The sequence below is a fragment of the Convolutriloba macropyga genome, chromosome 6 (genome assembly GCF_964194025.1).
Source record: "Convolutriloba macropyga chromosome 6, txConMacr16.3, whole genome shotgun sequence".
Taxonomy (NCBI): Eukaryota; Metazoa; Xenacoelomorpha; order Acoela; family Convolutidae; genus Convolutriloba; species Convolutriloba macropyga.
The window spans coordinates 50,386,752-50,410,184 of NC_134473.1; the positions used below are offsets into that span (position 1 = coordinate 50,386,752).

A 23,433-nucleotide genomic window follows, 5' to 3' on the forward strand; every position below is an offset into this window, starting at 1 on the left:
TTTGGTTGTTGACTTCCGTTTTCGAACATTCGACTATAATGGTAGCTTAGTTTGTAATGTATAGTTTTTAGGAACTGCTGGTAATATTCAAGGTGAAGAGGTCATTTTGAGATTTTTTGATCCCCCATCCTACCCCTTTGTCCACCCCGTCCCACCTAACCCCCCAAATGTACCCATCCCACCTACGCCTATCCGCCATACCTACTCCCGTAAATGCTACTCCAGTTCTTATTGCACGATTCGTTTCCGGTATTCTACCGGCTATGTTTTTTGGCTAGAGCAAGTTCGCTCATGACTTGAATTTTGACTTGCTTCGTTTCGAACGTTTAACTGTTTTTGATTGTTGACTTCTGTTTTCGAACATTGGACTTTAACGCATTAGCTTAGTTTGTAATGTATGGTAATCAGGAACTGCTGTTGATACTCATGGTGAAGAAAGACGTCATTTTGTGAGATTTGTTGATCCTGTGTAAGTCACCCCTACTTGTCTGAACTATAGACCCCCACCTACCCCCTACCTACTTTTCCCTACCACCGCACATATCCCTCCACGCCTCCCCCACATACCCCCAGCACCTACCCAAAACCCTGAACTAAAATCAATTTTTAAAATATTTTCTGTTGCATCAATCCCATTCGGTGCTATGGGAATCAATGGCGGCTATTTTCTGGCAATCTACCGGGTATGTTTTCTTTTTCGATATTTCTGAATTAGGTAGATTTTTTCGATTTTTCTGAAATATGTAGATTTAGTTTTTTATTGCACGACGAGTTTTTATTGCGAGACTCATGGAGTCGTTTCCGGTTTTCTGCCGTCTAAATGCAAAGGCTTGTCGCTTGTCCGTTTTGACTTTTCGAGTGTCTTTTCTTTTTACGGCCTTTTTTTCTATGTTTTGCGTGATCTAATTTTTTTTCTGATTCATAAATGTCGATAGCGACAGTTCACTACAATCAGTCAAATGGAAAGTGCTACGAAATTGGTGTAATTGATTTGCTTTAAATTTTATTACGGGTTATAGAGGTATATAATAAGCTTTAATAAAGTCTTTTGAAGGCCCATTTAGTGCATTTATATAACCCCTCCACCAACTGAAGCAGGTTGAAATGGATTTGTGCTGCCACAAGTCGTTTGGGAGCAGTTCTTCGAACCTTCATTGGTCGGTTATGTAAAAATGTACCTTTTCTATGCATAATTTTTGCTGGACTGTTTTGCGCTTTTGTTCCAGAATATTCTGAAATAAAGTTTGTTGCTGAAATAAACGTTGTAAGATTGGAAATCACAAGGGCATGATAGCCAAGTGTTTAATGTTTCTGTCGAGAACTCGGGTGGGTTCGAATCATGCCAATGGCGGATTTTTCCTCACAAGAAAAATTTATCTAGGCTGCAGCCCCTGAATTAATTGCCGCGCCTGTCATTTGAGAGGAAGTTGTCCGATGTTAGTCGGTTTATGTTGTAATAAGGTAGATCTTTCAGTATCACAGGAGAGCAACGAGTTGAATTTTTGCCACTTGGGCAAGAAGTAGTAAGAATATAAGCAATGAAAATCCCAAATAATAGAGCCGAGAACGAGATAGCAGCAGTGATCGTATTGTCACTCAGTACTATGCTTTTTTTAATGTCGTGCTTTTGTAGTCATAATTTGACATCTTAATGAAACAAGCTATGACATTTTTCTCGTATTACTTTTGTATTATTTTTGTGCTTATATATTGAAAGAATATTGAGTGTTTCGGATTGCGGAAGGCAATCGGATTGCAAAGGTCGTGATAATTTTTAGTTGCTTTCCTATCTATTGGCCCATGAATTGTAATGAATAATTTGCTACTTTGAACAAGCAGCTGTGATCAAACGTATGGCATTGTATTGGCATTTTATCCAGCTGCCATACAAATTATCGGTGCAATCCAAAACCTCTTTATAGAGATTTTGACACTCGCCGGTAAACAACAATTTTGAACCAGATAGCTAATAATTTTTGTATGTGCAATAGAGATAATTGTTCCGACCCACATGTGGGGGGAGGAACTATATACTCAAATGGGTTTTTTTTGTTCAGACAATTTTTGCCGATCGATATATTCATCGTAGAGAAATGTGAGTGGTATCATTAAAAAGCTCGTCCAGCGTATAATTTGAAATTAAAAAGATTTTTGTGAATTTCGTTTTTTTCGAGGAGTTATCGAGGTTTAAAGTTTTATGTGAACACAGGACATTTTGTTCACCTTTAGCATAATTTTCGTTCAAATTAAGATTTTTTCTGTAAAACTATTAATTCAAGATTACATTTCATGCTACTAAATGAAACAATTTTGCATTCTTGATAGACGAAAGGCGACAAAAATGCTAAGTTTTGGTCTCATGGGTAAGTTAACTATGAAAAAAAAACTTGAATTCTATTTTAGAGATTTTTTTAGAAAACTTTTTGCATTTTTAGTTTTTTTTAAAGTCACTTATAGACTAGTCACTTTTCATATCGAGATTCCAACAATAACGAACCTCCATTACAGTCAAATGAAGCTCAATGAACAAAAAAATCCGATTTCTAGGGTACGTTCCTTTTTTCTTTTGGCTTCTACTCTGAGTTTTTTTAATTTTTAATGAAATTTTGATTTTCTTTTGCTATTTTACTAAATTTTGTAGTTCCTATGGCATAGATTTAATGTCTGAAAGTGAAATAGGCTTGCTAATGAGCATTAAGTGAACCTATCTAGTGCTTTGAGTAGACAGCTAATAGCGGTTAAGACGTTTTTGAACTGTAAGTCATTTTCATTAATCACAGGACCTCCTTGCTTTCTACTGCAACTAAAATTTGTTTGGATAGCGATTTTGACCTCTAATTTTTAGTATTATGACTTCGATGACACGAGATTTCTTAATTTTTTTAAATTTTTGGATAGTCTTTCATTATTTTGGTTCCTTTTGAATTCGTAAAACATTTTCGTAAAACAGATTGTTTCCATTTGCTTAGAAAAGTTGTTGATGGATCGCAGTGGAGCTTTTCAGAGAAAAACTTAGTTTAAATGGCTTCGAAACTTTCTCTATTGAACTTCTGGTTTTTTGCCTGTATTTGGTGTTGTTTTCGTTTTCATAAGACTTATTGTGATGTATTATTGATGACTTATGAATGACAAATAACATAGTTTCCCCAACGAGGCATAAATCAGCGTATTTATGAATTCCGTTGAGAGCTATTGAAATTAATGGCGTTAATATGTGTTTTTTCGAAAACTTCGTGGTTCTTATATGCCTGTTCATATTTGTTAATTTTTGAAGTCATATTTTTCTAAACAAAAGAGGCATCACATTTCTGTTAAAAATTAATCGAAAATAGAGTTTTCACTGAAAAATTTACCTTTAAATGGCTTCGACACTTCTTTCTGAATTTTTTTAACATTGTTGTTTTTGACTGCTTTTTATTAATTTTTTTGGAGTCGTAAATTGCTGAGAGGTCTCATAAACTTCTAATTGAGGATTGAATGAATGATGTTTCTCAATGCAGTCAGTTTGTTGCGAATAGTCCTAATGTTTTTGATATTAATCGCTTTCAATAAATTTTTCAACTTTTCTTTTCGTCAACTTGTAACTTATTCTCATCACTGAGAGGTCCCATTCAATTCCATGTAATTCAAAAGTAAACAAGTCTACTGATGTTATAGCATAACTGATGTTTTGTTTGGTGGACGATATGCGTTTTCATAAAAAATTTGTGATTGGTAAGTATTTGTTTCTTTTTGTTCTTTTTTTAGCATTAGCGTAATAACAGAGCCCAATCATTTTCAAATATAAACCGAGTGAACTTACTTATTCGTTCAGTGTAATTTTAGCTGATTTATCAAAAAATAAGAATTGAAATAAGGGCAACAATTTTCAGATAAAAGCTATGGATTTTATTGGCTTCAATAATTTAGGTTTTCGCAATTTGTTTGTTGTTTTTTTTTGGTTTTTCTATAACTTTGGTTCGCTTCTATGGCTTAGTCGGAGCAAATACAGGTCTTTGCATAATAACTTTTTAGTAAATTTATCAAGAATTATTTCGTTGAAGGTTAAGGGTTTTTAAGACGTTTGAAGCAATGAATCGTTTCTTTTTTTTTTTTGACTTTTTACCTAGTCCCATTGAGGAAAAGTTCCATCTGCCGTGTAGTTAAGAAAAAGTAAGTTTGGTTAGCTAAGGTTTTATCTGATTGCATTTTGACATTGCTATCAGGTGCTTTTAAATTTAGATATCGAGTTTTTGCTGTGAAATTGCTGATTTTGTTGTTTATTTTTTCTTAGTCTTTTTAATTGTAGATCTTTTGAGCGCAGGAATCAGGCATGGCATTATGTAATTTGTAATTGCCAGTAGTTTGTATATATAAAGATTTTTCAACTCACACTTTTAGCTTTGATTATCTCTTCACTTGGTTGACAATTAAGTCAAAAATGTAGATGAGCTCGGGTCGGAACATCATGTGCGAACGCACATTAACGAGCCTCCTTGTTTTGGATAGATAGTCAAATTTTCTTTCAGTACCCTTCGCACAAAAATGTGGCCTTTTATTTGTTACCACCATCACTGAATGTTAATGCTATAGAGTAGGTTCGGACGTGAAATTTGAATTTATTTGAAATCTCGAAATTTTCTGTACTTGAGATAACGAGAAATGCAAATCTTCAGAAAATTTCAAGTGTTATCTGTTTGCTTGAGCAGGTGTATTCGTCTTCTGCCAACAGTAAAAGCAGTATCAAAGTCAACGCCACAAGTGCCGATGGTGATTACAAAAGCCAAGTGCAGTTCAATCGCCCTGTCATAAATGATCAGTGCAAAGTCAGAGTCACCGACACTATCAGGTAGGGACCTGTGAGGATGCTTAAGTAAATTGTGTGATTGGTTAATAAATCATGTGTAAAGTTGTGTAATGTGCCTCTGATATGTTAAGTTTACACCATAGGCAAGTGAGCTTCAGTTCAATTACTCTCATTATTACGAGGTAGAAATTGTTAGAAATTTACGGTCTCCGTTGTAGAGACACCTGACAAAAAATTCGAAAGTGCAATAAGAGAGTATTGTGGAAGGGTTCAAAAATTGAACGCGAGAAATGGAGCTAATGTATTTCTAGCAGCTGGTGTTCAGCTGAGCACATCGATTTGAGACAAAATTGAGCCACTTTGACAATTTTAGCTACATAGTATGCAGTGGTATGTTTGACAAGATCAGCCAGTTCTTCTCCAGTGTGAGGAAGAGTGTATACAGTGACCCAGAGGGAGCCGCCTTCCTTAACACTCTCATGCAACTGGCCACCTCAGTCACTCGATCACTACATGCTATGTAAGATGGTAATTGTACTGCATTTCGAACAGATTTTAATTGAAGGGATCGCAACTCTTGTGCGTATTGTCCGTTGGTTGACACGCACAGATGCCAGATATCTGCAGCGCCATTTTGAATGCAAAATTATATAACTTGCAATGTTTATGTTTCACGTAAAGTTAATTGACTCTGCTGCTGATGTCAATTCGAATTTCTGTCTTTGATCCCCAACGGTCAAGTAGTTCTCGCCTAGTGCCTAATTTTTTTTCAGTGACTTCATCAGAGTCGATTACCTATCCATCCGTTATAAGAAGAAGTAAACGTTATGTATGAAAGTTTCACGCCTGTTTGATTGATTGCTTGTGATCGGTTGCTACAATCGTCATACCTTTGCGTTACCTGGTCTGTTGAAAATTTTTCAAAAGGAAGCGTTTTAGATGTCCAGTGGTTAGGGGCCAGAAAACTAAGTCGAATCTTATGAAATGATGGTGGATGAATGTCTAGTATGAGATTCATGAAACCCTGAACAATCGAATTTAATTATGTTGGATTTCATTTTTAATTGCTCTTGAACAAAGTTCATAGCAATTATTGTAAACGTGTGTGTCTTTTTTTAATGCAAAATTTTCGCTTGACAATTTCGCTTGACAAAATTTTCGAGTGACTTTTACGCCCTTGACTTTTTGCGTTTCGCGTGATCTAAAATTCTCTCTCAATAACAATTTCAAGCAGCTGAACTCAATTGGCGGCATTTTAATACCAAAAGTCAGATGAAAAGTGCGCCCAAACTGGTGCCATTTTTTACTTTAAATCTTAATAGTGGTATATGTTAACCTCTAATCTGGTTATTTGAAGCCCACTATTGAAATTCTTAGTCCCATTTAGGCCCCCTCCCTCCTTCCCTCCCCCCCCCCCCCGCTGGGGCAGGCTGCAATTGATTAGAGCTCCCACTAGTCGTTCGAGATCAATTCTTCCGACGTTTAGTCGGTTATGTTTATTTTATGCCGTGTTGTATATTCTCGGCTTTTTTAAATTACCATTGTGTGTTGCTCAAACCAATATAAATGAAGTAGGGATACACTTGGAACGTGTATATAACGCCGAAATAGATAGCTTATAGTTTTTTTTAATATAAATTTTCCTATTGAAGACCATTGCTTGTGTTTTGTTAAGTAAATTTAACTTGTTGGCTTAATAGGGTGGTTTTACGACAAAGTTTCTTACTAACTTCATAGAGATAGCTCACACTATTATTGGCCTTTTCTTGGTTTTTACAATTAATGCTTTTGAGTTGTACTGCTGAGATCTTTTTCAAGTTCTTGTCACACATTTTTATAATTTTTGAGCTCACACTATTATTGGCCTTTTCTTGGTTTTTACAATTAATGCTTTTGAGTTGTACTGCTGAGATCTTTTTCAAGTTCTTGTCACACATTTTTATAATTTTTGAAGTCAAATTCGAGAAATTATTTTGGCCACGCCTGAACAGGAACGGAAATAAAAAGCGAGTGGTTCTGCGGCCTGAAACTATTTCACTCTACTTTTAATCTTGATTGAGAAAACGGTGTTTCAAGAAAAATTTGCTTTCTTGCTATTGGCTTTTTGTTCACATGCCTATGTGGATGTTTGACAATTTTTCTATTGTTTTTTCAACTTTTTGATAGGATTGCATTCTAAATGGTTCTCCGATCCCAGTCCTGGTCATTTTAGGTCTACTCTTTTCGCTTAGTCAATGAAAACTTTTTCAATTGTAGGTCAGAACTTGTCTTGCTGTCTTCGATTTTGTCAAGGTTTCTGATATTCGTTCATCCTTGCATGTTCTACGGAATTGCGTGCGTGATGTTATTTTTCACGCTCATCGGAGTTTTTCATTTGCGTGATTAATTAGAGCTCCCACTAGTCGTTCGAGATCAATTCTTCCGACGTTTAGTCGGTTATGTTTATTTTATTCCGTGTTGTATATTCTCGGCTTTTTTAAATTACCATTGTATGTTGCTCAAACCAATATAAATGAAGTAGGGACACACTTGGAACGTGTATATTACGCCGAAATAGATAGCTTATAGTTTTTCTTAATATAAATTTTCCTATTGAAGACCATTGCTTGTGTTTTGTTAAGTAAATTTAACTTGTTGGCTTAATAGGGTGTTTTTACGACAAAGTTTCTTACTAACTTCATAGAGATAGCTCACACTATTATTGGCCTTTTCTTGGTTTTTACAATTAATGTTTTTGAGTTGTACTGCTGAGACCTTTTTCAAGTTCTTGTCACACATTTTTATAATTTTTGAAGTCAAATTCGAGAAATTATTTTGGCCACGCCTGAACAGGAACGGAAATAAAAAGCGAGTGGTTCTGCGGCCTGAAACTATTTCACTCTACTTTTAATCTTGATTGAGAAAACGGTGTTTCAAGAAAAATTTGCTTTCTTGCTATTGGCTTTTTGTTCACATGCCTATGTGGATGTTTGACAATTTTTCTATTGTTTTTTCAACTTTTTGATAGGATTGCATTCTAAATGGTTCTCCGATCCCAGTCCTGGTCATTTTAGGTCTACTCTTTTCGCTTAGTCAATGAAAAAATTTTCAATTGTAGGTCAGAACTTGTCTTGCTGTCTTTGATTTTGTCAAGGTTCCTGATATTCGTTCATCCTTGCATGTTCTACGGAATTGCGTGCGTGATGTTATTTTTCACGCTCATCGGAGTTTTTCATTTGCGTGATTAATCTTTTGATCCCATGTGGTGTCCTCTTTTCTGAAAAATGGCTGTCCTCAAGAGTTTTTCACTCTTATCTATATATTAATTCTAACTCGAATGCTATATCACCATGTTTAAGCTCCTAATCTTCATGTTTTAAAGCCCCTTAAACATCATACCGTTATGCATGCATTTTGAGCGCCATATGCGAGTTGGATTCGAACCGGGGTCTGTTGGGTTCGATCAGGGTATAAAAACGTTCGCAAACCACTAGGCTAAATCTCTTGCAGTGAAGCATCTATTAATTCAACGTCGGCAGAGAGCAACTGAACACCATGCGCCATATCGTTTTGCATGCATTTTGAAAAAGGTCGATGACCGAAAACTTGCCTTTGCTAGAATAGTCTTTGACTGACAGCAGTGGATGCAAAAATGGGTCATTGACCGAAAAGCTGCCTGTGCAAAAAGGTCAACGACCGAAAAACTGCGGATGCAAAAATAGGTCACTTACTGCAAAGGTCACTTACCTATTCCGTAAAGGTCAAAGAATGATTAGCCGTGGATGCAAAAATAGGTCATTGACCGAAAAGCTGCCAATGTCCGAAAAACTGCCTGTGCCCAATAGGTCAACGACCGAAAAACCGGATGCAAAAATAGGTCAATGACAGAAAAACTGCTAAAAATTTATTCCCTTGCCGAAAATGTGTCACACGAAAACAGTCCTTGAATGAGCGATGCATCACGGATATTGAAAGAATTAAGATTCTTTTAAGTAAAAGTCCAAAATGTAATCGAAGATAATATTTTGCCATTTAAATGATAAAAAATGATAAAGAAATTTAAATCACCTAGATAGAAATGCAACACGGTCTTGATTTTGTGTAGCGTTTTTAATTCGCAACAAAGATTGTTGCGATTTTGTTTCTCTTTCTTCTGTCTTTTTCGGTATGTATTTTCTCTCTTTCGTTTTGCTTTTTCTTTCTGTATTTCTTTTCTCTTTCGCTCTTTTTTTTCTCCCCCTCTCTTTCGCTTGTCTTTCTTTCTCCGTTTTCACTTTCTGTCTTTTCTCTCTTTTGTCTTTTTCCTATCGTTCTTTTCTCTCTTTCACTCTTTTTTTTCTGTTCTTTTTATCTGTGTTCTCATTCTTTTTTCTGTTTGTTCCTCTTCCACTTCTCTTTAGTTTCTCGTATCTTTATTTCCTTCTGTTTTTCTTCGCTTTTGCTTTTCTCCTTCTTTTCTGTCGTTCCTTTCTGTTTTTTTTTGGTCTATCTTTTCTCTCTTTCGTTTATCTTTTGCTTTTCTCTCTTCTGTATTTCCTGTTTGCCTTTTCTGTCTTTCGGTTGTCTTTCTTTTTTTTTCCTTTTCCTCTTTTTTCCGTCGTTCTTTTCTGCCTTTCTTTTCTTTCGTTTCTTTTTTTCTCTCTTGCTTTTCTTTCTTTTCCCTCTTGGTTTTCTCTTTTTTTCTGTCTTTCGTCTCTTTTTTCTGTTCTTTTCTGCTTTTTTTTACCGTTTTTTTCTTTTCTCTCTTTCTTTGCTCTCTTTTTTTCTGTCTTTTCATTTGTCTGTCTTTTTCTTTCGTTTCTCTGTCTTTTATTTTTCTTTTTCTCTTTTTCTATTTTCTTTTCTGTCTTTCTTTTCTGTCTTTTTTCTCTTCTCTCTTTTCTCTCCTTTCTGCTTTTTTTCTTTCTTTTCTCTTTCCTTTTTTTTTGTTTCGCTTTTTTCTCTTTGCTCTGTTTTGTCTTTTTTCTCACCCTTTATCTTTAGTTTTTCTTTCTTTTCGGTATTTCTTTTCTGTCTTCTTTTTGTCTTTTTCTTTCTTTTCTGTTCTTTTTATCTGTCTTCTCATTTTTTTTCTCTTTCGTTCCTCTTTCGCTACTCCTCAGTTTCTCGTTTCTTTTTCCGCTTTTTTTTCTCTTGCTTTAGTCTCTCTTTTCCGTCTTTCGTCTTTTTTCTCTTTTTTTCTCTTCTGCATTTCTTTTATCTCTTTTTTCTCGCTCTCATTTCGGTTTTTCTATTTTTTTCTGCCTTCTGCTTTTTCTTTTGCTTTTTCTTTTCCTTCTTTATCTTTCGTTTCTTTTTCTTTTCTCTGTATTGTTTTTTCTTTCTTTTCTGGATTTTTTCTCTCCATTTGAATCCTGCTTTGCTCTTCTTTTCCTTTTTTCCTTATTTTCTGATTTGCTTTTCTCGCTTTCTTTCCTCTCCTTATCTTCTTTGTATTTTCTTTTTCTATCTCTCTTCTCTTTCGCTTTCTTTTTGCTTTCTTTTCTCTTTCCTTTCTATTTATCTCCTTATCTTTCTTTTCTCTTCCTCTCTTTTCTCTTTTGTTTATTTTCTCTTTTCTGTTTCTTTTTTCTGACTTTCTTCTCTCTTTTGTTCATTTGTTTTTTCCTTGTGTTCTTTTTTTCTATTCTGTTTTGCTTTTCTTTCTAATCCTTCTCTTTTATTCTTCTCTTTCGTTTTTTCTTCAGTTGTTTGTTTTTTCCGCTTCCCTTTCCGTTTTTTTTATCTTTCTGTTCTGACTATCCTCTGCCTTTTCTTTCTTTTCTCTTTATCTTTCGTTTCTGTCTCTGTTCTCTGTATTTTTTCTTTTTCTCTTTACTTTCTGTCTTTCTTTTCTGTTTTCTTTCTTATCTCTTGATTTTCAATTTTCTCTCTCACTCTCTTTTCTCATCTTTCCTCTCTTTCGTTTATATCTTGCTTTCCTCTTTTTTCTGTATTTCCTGTCTGTCTTTCTTTCGTCTTTGTTTTGCCTTTTTATCTTCTGTCTTTCTTTTCTCGCTTTCTTCGTATTTTTTCTGGCTTTCTCATTCTTTTTGCCCTCTTTTGTTCTTCTCTCTCGTTTCTCTCTTCAGTTTCTCGTTTTTCTCTTCTCGGTCGCTTCTCTCTTTCTGTCTTTCTCTTTTTCTGTTATTGTCTTTCTTTTGCTCTTTTTTTCCTGTCCTTTTTCTGCCTTTCCTTTCTTCTCTCTTCGCTTTTCTCTTTCTTTTCCGTTGCTTTTCTCTTTTCTCTCTCTCTTTTCTGTCTTTCGTCTCTTTTTCCTTATCTTTTTTGTCTTCTTCTGATTTTCTTTTATCTCTTTTTTCTCGCTCTCATTTCTATTTTTCTCCTTTTTTCTGCCTTTCTTCTGCTTTTTTTAACAGCCGCACAGCGATAGCTGGGGCTATTATTGGCCTTCTCTTGGTTTTTTTTATTTCGTCATGATTTTTGTTACGACCATATGACTTCACTTCCACTTTTTGTTGATTCGTTCATGCAATTTCAACTAAATTGCATGTGACGTCATTTTTCGCTCTTAGTGGAGCGAGTTTTTTGTTCATGCGCGTGATGAAATTTTTGGTCACACTTGACTTACCTCACTCTGAAAAATGACTTCCTCACTTTGAAATTGACTTTTGTTGACTTTAATTCAAAGAGATAAGGTCAAATGGGTATGTGTCACTCTAAATGAAGGTTATTTGAGATCAGCTTATAGAGGCAGCAATAACTTATACAGATTTTTAATCAAAATATAAAAGATCAGCCTTCAATGAAAAGACGAATTTTTTTGGTCTGTCTTTTTTACTTTTTTAGACTGCCGATCTACGAATCTATTGCGGCTATTTTCTGGCAATCTGCCAGCTATGTTCTTGCTTTTCTCTTCTTTCTTTCTTTTTTCGTTTCTTTCTCTTTTCTCTGTATTGTTTCTTTTTCTCTGTCTTTTCTCTTTTCTCTCCGCTTGTATCCTGCTTTTCTGTTCCTTTTTTTTCTCGTTCTTTTCAGATTTGCTTTTCTCGCTTTGTTTTCTCTCATCTTTCTGTCTTCTTTTTTCTGTTTTTTCTCTCTTTTTTCTTTCTCTCTCTCTCTCTCTCTCTCTCGTTACTTTCTTTCTTTTCTGTCTCTCTTCTCTTTTACTTCTTTCTTTCTTTTCGCTTTCTTTTCTCTGTCTTTTCTGTCTTTCTCTTCATCCCTTTTTTTTCTCGTTTGTTTCTTTTCTCTTTTCTGTTCTTTTTTCTGCCTTTCTTTTCTTTTGTTTCTTCGTTTTTTTCTTTTTCTATTCTTTTTTTTTCTATTCTTTTTTTGCCTTTCTTTCTAATGCCTTTCTCTTTTGTTCTCTTTCGTTTTTTTCTTGAATTTTTCGCGTTCTTTTCGCTTTCCTTTCCGTTTTATCTTTCTCTTGCTTTTCTCTTTCTGTTCTGAGTTCATTCTGCCTTTTCTTTTTTTTCTTTTCTTTATTTTTCATTTCTGTCTCTTTTCTCTGTATCGTTTCTTGTTCTCTTTCTTTTCTGTCTTTTGTCTCTGCGTTTCTCTCTTGCTTTTCTTTTTCCTTCTCGATTCTGTTCTTTTCTGATTTGCTTTTCTTGCTTTTTTTGCTCTCTTTATCTTTGTATTTTTCTTTGGTTTCGCTGCCTTTCTATTTTTTCTGTCTTTTTCTCTTCTTTTCGATTTCTTTTCTCTTTCGTTTTTGTCTATCTTTTTATCTTCTTCTTTGCTCTTTCTTTTCTTTTTCTTTACTCTCTTGGTTTTCTCTTTCCTGTCTTTCGTTTGTGTATTTCTTTGCTCTTCTGTTTTTTCCCTCTTTATTTTGTGTTCTTTTCGCTTTTGCTTTTCTTGTTTTGCTGCCTTTCTTCTCTTTTCTTTGTTTACTTTCTCCTTTTTTCACCTATGCTCTGTTTTTCTTTAATTTTTCTACCTTTCTCTCCCATTCTTCTCTTTTGTTCCTCTTTTAGGTTTTTTCTTTAGTTTTTTGATATTTTCTCTTTACTTTCTGTTATTTCTATATCTATTGCTTTTCTCTTTCTTTTCTGCAACTCTTCTTCATCTTGTCTCTTTTTTCTGTCTGGCTTTGCATTTTCTTTTCTGTCTTTCGTTTTCGTCCTGCTTTTCTTCTTCTTTTTGTTCTTTTAAGCCTTTCTTTTAATTGTTTTCTTCTTTTCTTTCTATCTCTTTCATTTCTGCCTTTCTTTTTCTTTTCTTTCATTTCTCTCCTGCTTTTCTCTCTTTTCTTTTCTTTTCTGAATTGCTTTTCGCTATCATTTCTCGTTCACTTTCTTTTCTCCATTTCTCTTCATTTTGTATTTTCTTTTTCATTTGTCTGCTTTTCTGTTCTGTCTTTTTTCTGTCCTTTTCTCTCTTTTTTTCTCTTTGCTTTCTGTATCTTTTTTAGTCTTTTCTATTTCGTTTCTCTACTTCTTTTCGCTGTCTTTTCTCTTTTCTTTCTTTATTTTTATCTCTTGCTTTTCTCTTTCTTTTCTATGCTCTGTTTTTTTTCGTTTTTTACCTTTCTCTCCCATTCTTCTCTTTTGTTCCTATTTTATGTTCTTTAGTTTTTTGTTATTTTCTTTTTCCTTTCTGTTATTTCTTTATCTCTTGCTTTTCTCTTTTCTGCCCCTCTTCTTCGTTTTGTCTCTTTCTTTTCTGTCTGGCTTTTTCTTCCTTTTCTCTCCTTCGTTTTCGTCCTTGTTTTCTCTTTCTTTGTTTCTTTTTTCCTTTTAAGCTTTTCTTTTTATTGTTTTCTTTTCTTTCTATCTTTTTCTTTTCTCTCTTGCTTTTTCTTTTCTTCTCTTTTGTTTCTTTGTTTTTTTTTCTTTTTTTCTCTTTTTTCTATTCTGTTTTGCCTTTCTTTCTAATGCCTTTCTCTTTTGTTGTTTTCTTTCGTTTTTTTTGTTTTTTTTTGTTCTTTTCGCTTTCATTTCCGTTTTTTCTTTCTCTTGCTTTTCTCTTTCTGTTCTGAGTTTCTTCTGCCTTTTCTTTTTTTTCTTTTTCTTTCTCTAATTTTCGTTTCTGTCTCTTTTCTCTGTTCTGTTCTGTCTTTTCTCTCTGCCTTTCTCTCTTGCTTCTCTTTTTCTTCTTTCTCTGTTCTGTTCTTTTCTTATTTGCTTTTCTTGCTTTCTTTGCTCTCTTTGTCTTTGTATTTTCTTTCGTTTCGCTGCCTTTCTGTTTTTTCTATCTTTTTTCTCTTTTTCTCTTTTGGCTTTCTTTTCTGTTTCGTTTTCGTCTATCTTTTTATCTTCTTTGCTCTTTCTTCGCTTTTTTTCTGTTTTTTATCCTGTTTATGGCTATCTTCTTCTTTGCTCTTTCTTCGCTTTTTTTCTGTTTTTTATCCTGTTTATGGTTTACTTTTCTGTTTCGTTTCCGTCTATCTTTTTATCTTCCTCTTTGCTCTTTCTTCGCTTTTTTCCTGTTTTTTCCTCTTTATTATGTGTTCTTTTCGCTTTTGCCTTTCTTGTTTTGCTGCCTTTCTTCTCTTTTGTTTGTTTACTTTCTCCTTTTTTCACCTTCTATGCTCTGTGTTTTTCTCTTTTCGTTTTTTACCTTTCTCTCCCATTCTTTTCTTTTGTTCCTCTTTTAGGTTTTTTCTTTAGTTTTCTGTTATTTTGTTTTTCCTTTCTGTGCTTTCTATTCTGCCCCTCTTCTTCGTTTTGTCTCTTTCGTTTCTGGCTGGCTTTTCTCTTCCTTTTCTCTCCTTCGTTTTCGTCCTTCTTTTCTCTTTCTTTTTTTCTATGAGCCTTTCTTTTTGTTGTTTTCTTTTCTTTCTATCTTTTTCTTTTCTGCCTTTTTTTCTTTTCTTTCAGTTCTCTCCTGCTTTTTTTTCTGAATTGATTTTCCCTATCAATTCTTGTTCGCAATTCTCGTATCAATTTTCATTTCTCCGTTTCTCTTAATTTTTGTTTTTTCTTTCTGCCCCTCTTCTTCGTTTTGTCTCTTTCTTTTCTGTCTGGCTTTTTCTTCCTTTTCTCTCCTTCGTTTTCGTCCTTGTTTTCTCTTTCTTTGTTTCTTTTTTCCTTTTAAGCTTTTCTTTTTATTGTTTTCTTTTCTTTCTATCTTTTTCTTTTCTCTCTTGCTTTTTCTTTTCTTTTTTGTTTCTTTGTTTTTTTTTCTTTTCTCTTTTTTCTATTCTGTTTTGCCTTTCTTTCTAATGCCTTTCTCTTTTGTTGTTTTCTTTCGTTTTTTTTTGTTTTTTTTTTGTTCTTTTCGCTTTCATTTCCGTTTTTTCTTTCTCTTGCTTTTCTCTTTCTGTTCTGAGTTTCTTCTGCCTTTTCTTTTTTTTCTTTTTCTTTCTCTAATTTTCGTTTCTGTCTCTTTTCTCTGTTCTGTTGTCTTTTCTCTCTGCCTTTCTCTCTTGCTTCTCTTTTTCTTCTTTCTCTGTTCTGTTCTTTTCTTATTTGCTTTTCTTGCTTTCTTTGCTCTCTTTGTCTTTGTATTTTCTTTCGTTTCGCTGCCTTTCTGTTTTTTCTATCTTTTTTCTCTTTTTCTCTTTTGGCTTTCTTTTCTGTTTCGTTTTCGTCTATCTTTTTATCTTCTTTGCTCTTTCTTCGCTGTTTTTCTGTTTTTTATCCTGTTTATGGCTATCTTCTTCTTTGCTCTTTCTTCGCTTTTTTTCTGTTTTTTATCCTGTTTATGGTTTACTTTTCTGTTTCGTTTCCGTCTATCTTTTTATCTTCCTCTTTGCTCTTTCTTCGCTTTTTTCCGGTTTTTTCCTCTTTATTATGTGTTCTTTTCGCTTTTGCCTTTCTTGTTTTGCTGCCTTTCTTCTCTTTTGTTTGTTTACTTTCTCCTTTTTTCACCTTCTATGCTCTGTGTTTTTCTCTTCGTTTTTTACCTTTCTCTCCCATTCTTTTCTTTTGTTCCTCTTTTAGGTTTTTTCTTTAGTTTTCTGTTATTTTGTTTTTCCCTTCTGTGCTTTCTTTTCTGTCCCTCTTCTTCGTTTTGTCTCTTTCTTTCCTGGCTGGCTTTTCTCTTCCTTTTCTCTCCTTCGTTTTCGTCCTTCTTTTCTCTTTCTTTTTTTCTATGAGCCTTTCTTTTTGTTGTTTTCTTTTCTTTCTATCTTTTTCTTTTCTGCCTTTTTTTCTTTTCTTTCAGTTCTCTCCTGCTTTTTTTTCTGAATTGATTTTCCCTATCAATTCTCGTTCGCAATTCTCGTATCAATTTTCATTTCTCCGTTTCTCTTAATTTTTGTTTTTTCTTTTTCATTTGTCTGCTTTTCTGTTCTGTCTTTGTTCTGTCCTTTTCTATTGTTTTTCTCTTTCATTTCGGTATTTTTTTAGTCTCTTTTCTATTTCGTTTCTCTCTTCTTTTCGCTGTCTTTTCTCTTTTCTTTGTTTCTTTTTATCTCCTGCTTTTCTCTTTCTTTTCTTTTTTCTCACTTGTTTTCTATTTCTTCGCTTTTCTCTTTTTTCTGTCTTTCGTTTCTGTCTTCTCTTTTTTTCCTCTTTCTTTTCTGCTCGTTTCTCTTCCTTACTTTTCTCTTTAGTTTCTTTTCTTTTTTTTCTGTTCTTTTTTCTGCCTTTCTGTTTTTTGTTTCCTTTTCTAATCTTTTCTCATTCTTTTCTCTTTTTCTCTTCTGTTCTCTTTTGCCTTTCTTTGGTTCCTCTTTCGTTTTTTCTTTAGGTTTTTGTTCTTTTCTTTCCTTTCTGTTTATCCTTTCTCTTGCGTTTTCTTTTCTGCCTTACTTCTCTGTTTTTTTCTCCGTCTATTTTCTGTCTTGCTTTTCTCTCTTTTTTTCTCTGTCGTTTTCGTCTCTGTTGTCTCTCTCTTTCTTTCCTCTTTTTTGTTCTTCTTTTCTGTTTTTCTTTTTTCTTTTTTTCTGCCTTCCTTTTTCATTCTTCTTTCTTTCGTTTCTCTTTTCTCTGTATCGTTTCTTGTCTGCTTTTTACGTGTCTTTTTTCTCTCCTTTTTTTCTCTTGTCTCTTCTCTCTTTTCTCTTCTCTCTTTTCTCTTCTTTTCTCTTTTGCTTTTTTCGGTGCCTTTTCTCTCCTTTGTTCTCCTTTGCTCTTTCTTTGCTCTTTCTTTTCTTTTTCTTTACTCTCTTGGTTTTCTCATTCCTGTCTTTCGTTTCTGTATTTCTTTGCTCTTCTGTTTCTTTTCGCTCTTTATTTTGTGTTCTTTTCTCTTTTGCCTTTCTTGTTTTGCTGCCTTTCTTCTCTTTTGTTTGTTTACTTTCTCCTTTTTTCACCTTCTATGCTCTTTGTTTTTCTCTTTTCGTTTTTTACCTTTCTCTCCCATTCTTTTCTTTTGTTCCTCTTTTAGGTTTTTTCTTTAGTTTTCTGTTATTTTCTTTCTCCTTTCTGTGCTTTCTTTTCTGCCCCTCTTCTTCGTTTTGTCTCTTTCTTTTCTGTCTGGCTTTTCTCTTCCTTTACTCTCCTTCGTTTTCGTGCTTCTATTCTGTTTCTTTATTTCTTTTTTATCTCCTAGGCCTTTCTTTTTATTGTTTTCTTTTCTTTCTATCTTTTTCTTTTCTGCCTTTCTTTTTCTTTTCTTTTTTGTTTCTTTGTTTTTTCTTTTTATTCTTTTTTTTCTGTTCTTTTTTGCCTTTCTTTCTAATGCATTTCTCTTCTGTTCTTCTCTTTCGTTTTTTCTTGAATTTTTTGTTCTTTTCGCTTTCCTTTCCGTTTTCTTTCTCTTGCTTTTCTCTTTCTGTTCTGAGTTTCTTCTGCATTTTCTTGCTTTTCTTTTTCTTTCTCTATTTTTCGTTTCTGTCTTTTCTCTGTATCGTTTCTTGTTCTCTTTCTGTTCTGTCTTTTCTGTCGGCCTTTCTCTCTTGCTTTTCTTCTTTCTCGATTCTGTTCTTTTCTGATTTGCTTTTCTTGCTTTCTCTGCTCTCTTTATCTTTGTATTTTCTTTCGTTTCGCTGCCTTTCTGTTTTTTCTGCCTTTTTTCTCTCTTTTTCTCTTCTTTTCACTTTTTTTTCTTGTTCGTTTTCGTAAGTCTTTTTATCTTATTCTTTGCTCTTTCTTTGCTTTCTTTTTTTCTTTACTCTCTTTGTTTTCTCTTTCCTGTCTTTCGTTTCTTTGCTCTTTGGTTTCTTTTCCCTCTTTATTTTGTGTTCTTTTCGCTTTTGCCTTTTTTGTTTTGCTGCCTTTCTTTTCTTTTGTTTTTTTACTTTCTCCTTTTTTCACCTTCTATGCTCTGTTTTTCCTTTCTTTTCGTTTTTTACCTTTCTCTCCCATTCTTCTCTTTTGTTCCTCTTTTAGGTTTTTTCTTTAGTTCTTTGTTATTTTCTTTTTCCTTTCTGTTATTTCATTATCTCTTGCTTTTCTCTTTTTTCTCTGCCACTCTTCTTCCTTTTGTCTCTTTCTTTTCTGTCTGGCTTTTCTCTTCCTTTACTCTCCTTCGTTTTCGTCCTTCTTTTCTCTTTATTTCTTTTTTTCTTTTCAGCCTTCTTCTTTCTGCCTCTTTTTCTTTTTCAGTTTTCTCCTTCTTTTCTTTTCTGATTTTCTTTTCACTATCTTTTCTCGTTCGCTTTCATTTCTCCGTTTCTCTTAATTTTTGTTTTTTCTTTTTCATTTGTCTGCTTTTCTGTTCTGTTTTTGTTCTGTCCTTTTCTATTGTTTTTCTCTTTCATTTCGGTATTTCTTTTTAGTCTCTTTTCTATTTCGTTTCTCTCCTTCTTTTCGCTGTCTTTTCTCTTTTCTTTCTTTTTATCTCCTGCTTTTCTCTTTCCTTTCTTTTTTCTCACTTGTTTTTCTATTTCTTCGCTTTTCTCTCTTTTCTGTCTTTCGTTTCTGTCTTCTCTTTTTTCCTCTTTCTTTTCTGCTCGTTTCTCTTCCTTACTTTTCTCTTTAGTTTCTTTTCTCTTTTTTTGTTCTTTTTTCTGCCTTTCTCTTTTTTGTTTCCTTTTCTAATTTTTCTCATTCTTTTCTCTTTTTCTCTTCTGTTCTTTTTTGCCTTTCTTTGGTTCCTCTCTTTCGTTTCTTCTTTAGGTTTTTGTTCTTTTCTCTTTCCTTTCTGTTTTCCTTTCTCTTGCGTTTTATTTTCTGCCTTACTTCTCTGTTTCTTCGTCTATTTTCTGTCTTGCTTTTCTCTCTTCTCTTTTCTCTTTTCTTTTCTCTTCTTTTCTATTTTTCTTTTCTCTGTGCCTTTTCTCTCTTGTTTCTATTTTTTTTCTCTCTTTTTTCCTGTTCTTTATCTGCATTTATTTTTTCTGTTTTCTCTCCTTTTCTCTCGTTTTTCTATTTTTTGTTTTGTTTTTTCTTTTTTTGCTTTTCTTTTATTTCTGTCTTTCGTTTCTCGATTTCTTTTCTCTGTCTGTACTCTTTCGTTTCTATTTCTTTTCTTTCTTGGTTTTCTTCTTTTCGTTTCTTTTTCGCTTTTCCCTCTTTCATTTGTCTTTTTTGTGTTTCATTTTTCTTTTCTGTTTTTTTCTATTTTCTCTCCGTTTCTTTCTGTTGTTTGTCTCTTTCCTGTTCCTTTTTTCTGCTTTCGTTTTCTCTCTTTCTCTGTCTTTTCCGTTTCTTTCCTCTCTCTGTCTCTCTTTTCTTTTTCGCATGTTTAAGTTCCGTATCATCGCAGGTAACAAACGCTCCTTAAACATGCAGCCTAACGTAGAACATGAGTTACACTATGCCACCATGTAGAATATCGTTATCTGTACAGGTTTCAGCGCTGCTTAAATATGCAAAATGGTTAAGCAAAAAACGTGGTTGGACAAAAAATTGTTGGCACAGAGGGTAATTTACACAAACCGAAAACATCGGTAACGAAACGTAATACCTATTGCTTTTGAACGAGGGGCATAGGTTCCAGCCCCAGGTGGTGCAAAAAAATCTGATTTTTTAACCTTCTATCTTTTCTTTCAAATGATTTCCTTGTGATGCTTTTGCGGGCCTGCTAGTTGAGGGTTATTAGAGCCGCTAATAGAAGCAGCAATAGGTTTTACATATTGTTATTCAAAATATAGCAGCTCAGAATTGAAAATGTCTTTTCCGGTCTGTTTTTTATTAATAGCCGCCCTCATCTTCTCAGCCGGCTATTATAGTGCTCCTATTTTTTTCTTCGAACAAAAAATTGTTTCGCTTTACCTCATTTTGCCGCTTTTTCAACATTTTGCGTGAAATCTTTTTGACTTCTCTAGGCTAGTTTCTCTCTTCTCTCATTCTGCTAAAAGTGATTTTGAACATCAGTTGCTCAGCAAAGCAATTCAAAATGAACACAGTCAGTATAAAAATTGAAGTCAGAAATAGAAACGGGATAATTCCATAGAGTCCAATTTTGGATGCCCGCTATTTGAACGTCGTTCCTTTAAGTCTTAGTTGCCAACTCTAATGTTTATTGGTATTGATGGTAGCCCCTGTAGCTTCTCTCTAAGAAACAGAAGCATGTTCAACTACGAAATTCCATCAAAATAAATCGGACTTAAAAAATGTTTTTGTACAAAAATATTTTTTTGTCAATATCTATTCTTTCAATCCCAATCATGCTTATTGGAATCAACGGCGGCTATTTTCCGGCAATCTGCCGGGTATGTTTATCTTTTTGAGACTGCAGATCTCTTAAGGTTAAGATATGGCGGCTATATTCTGCCAATCCGCCAGCTATGTTTCAGTAGTTTTTTTAACGCGTTTGCTTTTGCCTAGTCAATTGTTTGTAATGCTCTTTTTTTGTGCTACTATTTGATAAATGTTGCATACTAGACGTGCTAATTATTAAACTGACCATTCACGCCAACTAAGAAATTAACGCTCCTTAAACATGCACGCGTAGTACATGCGTTTCGAGACGCGCTGTGCTACCATGTAGAAGCTCATTAACTGCACAAGTCTTAGCGCTCCTTAAACATGCAACATAACAAAGACAGAAAAGACGTTGAAAAGTTGCTGCTAAATAGGGTAATAGACGCAAACAATACGCATCAGTAGCGTAAGTGGTAAGACCTATGGCTGTTTAACGAGGGGCAGGGGTTCGAGCCCTATTTGGTGACACACAAATCTTTAAATTCTTTTGAACCTTCTATTCCTTTTCACGATTTTCTTGAGATTCTTTTGCGGCATGCTAGTAATAGTAAAAGTGTGCCTTTACACAGGCTGGGACAGTTGGTGACAGAGCGTGTGGGCGATGACTTCACATTCCTAGTTGCAACTCTCAAATCAACGGAACTGCTGGGTTCTGTCTCTCTTCTCTATGGCACACTACTTCACTCGGATGTGGTGCAACAGCAACAGAGCAGTGCTCCAACATTGTCAAGTAGCAGTGGTGGAGTCGCTGCCACGGATGTTGCCTATGACGTGAACAGGTATTTATTGATGTTCTGGTGTACCTCTTATGGTATATGCTTCATTTGTGAACAAAGTACCCGGTGAACAAGGTTTTTGTTTTCATTAGACAGTGTTCAGAAACATATACGCTGCGGGTTTTTATGGTTCATGCAGCCTAATAACAGGTGGGAGTAGCCATTGGAATTGACATAAAGTCGGTTAACAAGATTTATTTATTTAGAAACTTGACAGGTGCCATGGTGCCTCCGGAACACGTGATGAGGCTAGCCACCTCCACATTGTCCTTCATCAACATAGTCGCGCTGTTGGACACCTCTGTAGCACAGGTATGTTTCAATACTTCAAGGGTCTGATATCGAAAAATATGGTATTGTTAATCATTCGGTAACAACCTGTAACAATCTGTGTTCATTGTGATCAGTTTCTTCGAGCAACTAAGCCTCGTTTGTAATTTTTGCACCAATTTATATACTTGTATTTCTGCACAATTTCATGACCGAGTTGACTTCCTGTCGAAAGACATTTTCTGCAGCCTTTGATGCGTGATCTGCAGCGCAAGGACCAAAAATTGGGGGCATTTCGCAGCCAGGAATATTTAAGAAGTGGCAAAAATATTTCCTTTACCTATTTCTAATAGCCGCTCGGCTTCTCAGTCGGCTATTATAACGCTCCTCTTTTTTTACAATTCAAAGAATTTGAATTGTATTGGGGCGCTATCTTTTTTTAAGATCTGTCCTCACATGATTTTTGAAGCCAAATTGGAGAAGTGATTTTGATCACGCCGAAACAGGAAGTGGAGCGAAAATGCGAGTGGTTTTGCGGCGTGAATTTTTTTTCACTCCAATTTTAAAGTAGAGTGAGAAAACGGTGTGTGAACAAAAATCGCTTTCTGGCTAGTTGGTTTTGTTCACATGCGGCAATTTCACTGTTTTTTTACTGTTGTTTTAAATTTTTTGAGCCGGATTGTTTCTAAATAATTTTCCCAATCCATTCACAGTTCTTTCTAAGCGTAGTTTTTTGTTTGAACCAAATTCTTCTTTCTTGCTAGCGGTTTTTTGTTCATATGTGGCATTTTGACTTTGATTTTCAATTTTTTTAAATTATCTGATTTTTTGGAGATTGTTTTGCCAATTCACCATGGTCTGTTCCAGGTCTAGTTTTTTGTTTAGTCAAAAAATTCTTTGAATCGTACGTCAGGACTTGTCCTATGTTTTTTTTTTACTTTGTTCAATAAAAAATTTTTCGCTTTACCTTAGTTCACAGCTTGTTCAACATATTGCGTGAAAATTTTTTTGACTTCTCTAGGCTAGCTTTTAGACAACAGTTGCTCAGCAAAGCAATTCAAAATGAAAAAAGTCAGTATCAGAAAACGAAATTAGAAATGGTAAGGGGATAAAGCCATAAAGCCCAATTTTAGATGCACGTAAACTCGATTTTTGTTCTTAGTTACCCTCTGTAATGCTTATTGGCATTGATATTAGCCCCTGTGTGGTCTCACTGTGAAACGAGAGTATGTTCAACTCCAAAATTACATCAAAATAGTTTGCACTTTAAAATTGTTTGTACAAGAGTCTTTTTCACTTATTTTCTCTTTCAATCCCAATCATGGTTGTGGGAATCAACGGCGGCTAATTTCCAGCAATCTGCCGGGTATGTTTATTTATTTAATATTGTCCATTTTAACTCTAATTCATCCGCTTCACACCTTTGAAGAATGCTTACAAGTCTAAGGTGTGATGGCAGTAGTTTGAGAGAAATCGGTGCAATTTTTAACAGGTTTTCTTTTGCTTAGCAGATGCGCGACTGCATTACTCAACGACTAGATTTCTCGTTCAGTCAGTTTTCCCCATTTGTAGAAAGTTTTTGATTGCTCTCGAGCAACATTTGAAGCAATCATGGTAGTTGTGTCTTCCTATGCACAATTTTTGCTCGACTGTTTTTGTTCCAGAATGAATACACATTAGCTCGCTTGAGAGTATTAACTATGAGTAAAAGAACCGGGAGAAACTGGCAAGACCCGGGTGTATTAGGTCGCTGTGTAGCTTCCCTAGAGTCATAGTAGTGAGCTCTAAGTGTATGGTTCGCCAAAGCTGCGAAGGAAGCTGAGCTTCATGGTCCGAAGATATTTTTTGTAGATGGAACATGATCTTCTATGCACCCCCATCTCCATTATATTAGTCCTACTGTTTTTATGCTATTTTTAAGCTCTAACACGGAGTAAACAGGTAAAGGTTCGTTAGTCTCCTTTTACTTCGTCAATCAAAAACCTGTTTTGCTGTACCAATTTTTGACACGGAAATTTTACGTGAAATGTTTAAGCTAGTTTCTCTTTTGGCGAGTTTTCCAACTTATGCTGCTCAAAGCGTTTTGAAGCAGCAGCTGCTTTTAAAATATGCGCAGAGTCCAGTTTTAGATGCTCGTTACTTAATCTTTTTTAACTTGGCTTTGATTACCAATTCTAATAATAATAATAATAAA

At 34.5% G+C, this 23,433-nt stretch overlaps 2 protein-coding genes across 2 annotated transcripts in view; one reads left to right on the forward strand and one right to left on the reverse strand.

Moving 5' to 3' along the window:
• The window catches only part of LOC142341737 (S phase cyclin A-associated protein in the endoplasmic reticulum-like), a 636,081-nt gene that overhangs the window by 552,308 nt on the left and 60,340 nt on the right, over nucleotides 1-23,433 (forward strand). The window contains exons 22-25 of the mRNA XM_075392909.1: nucleotides 4,689-4,828; nucleotides 5,160-5,306; nucleotides 20,763-20,972; nucleotides 21,176-21,281. Of these exons, the coding sequence (XP_075249024.1) occupies nucleotides 4,689-4,828; nucleotides 5,160-5,306; nucleotides 20,763-20,972; nucleotides 21,176-21,281 (603 nt within the window). The remainder of the gene's footprint in view (nucleotides 1-4,688; nucleotides 4,829-5,159; nucleotides 5,307-20,762; nucleotides 20,973-21,175; nucleotides 21,282-23,433) is intronic.
• The window catches only part of LOC142341735 (26S proteasome regulatory subunit 10B), a 400,468-nt gene that overhangs the window by 174,210 nt on the left and 202,825 nt on the right, over nucleotides 1-23,433 (reverse strand). The gene's annotated exons all lie outside the window — the stretch shown is intronic.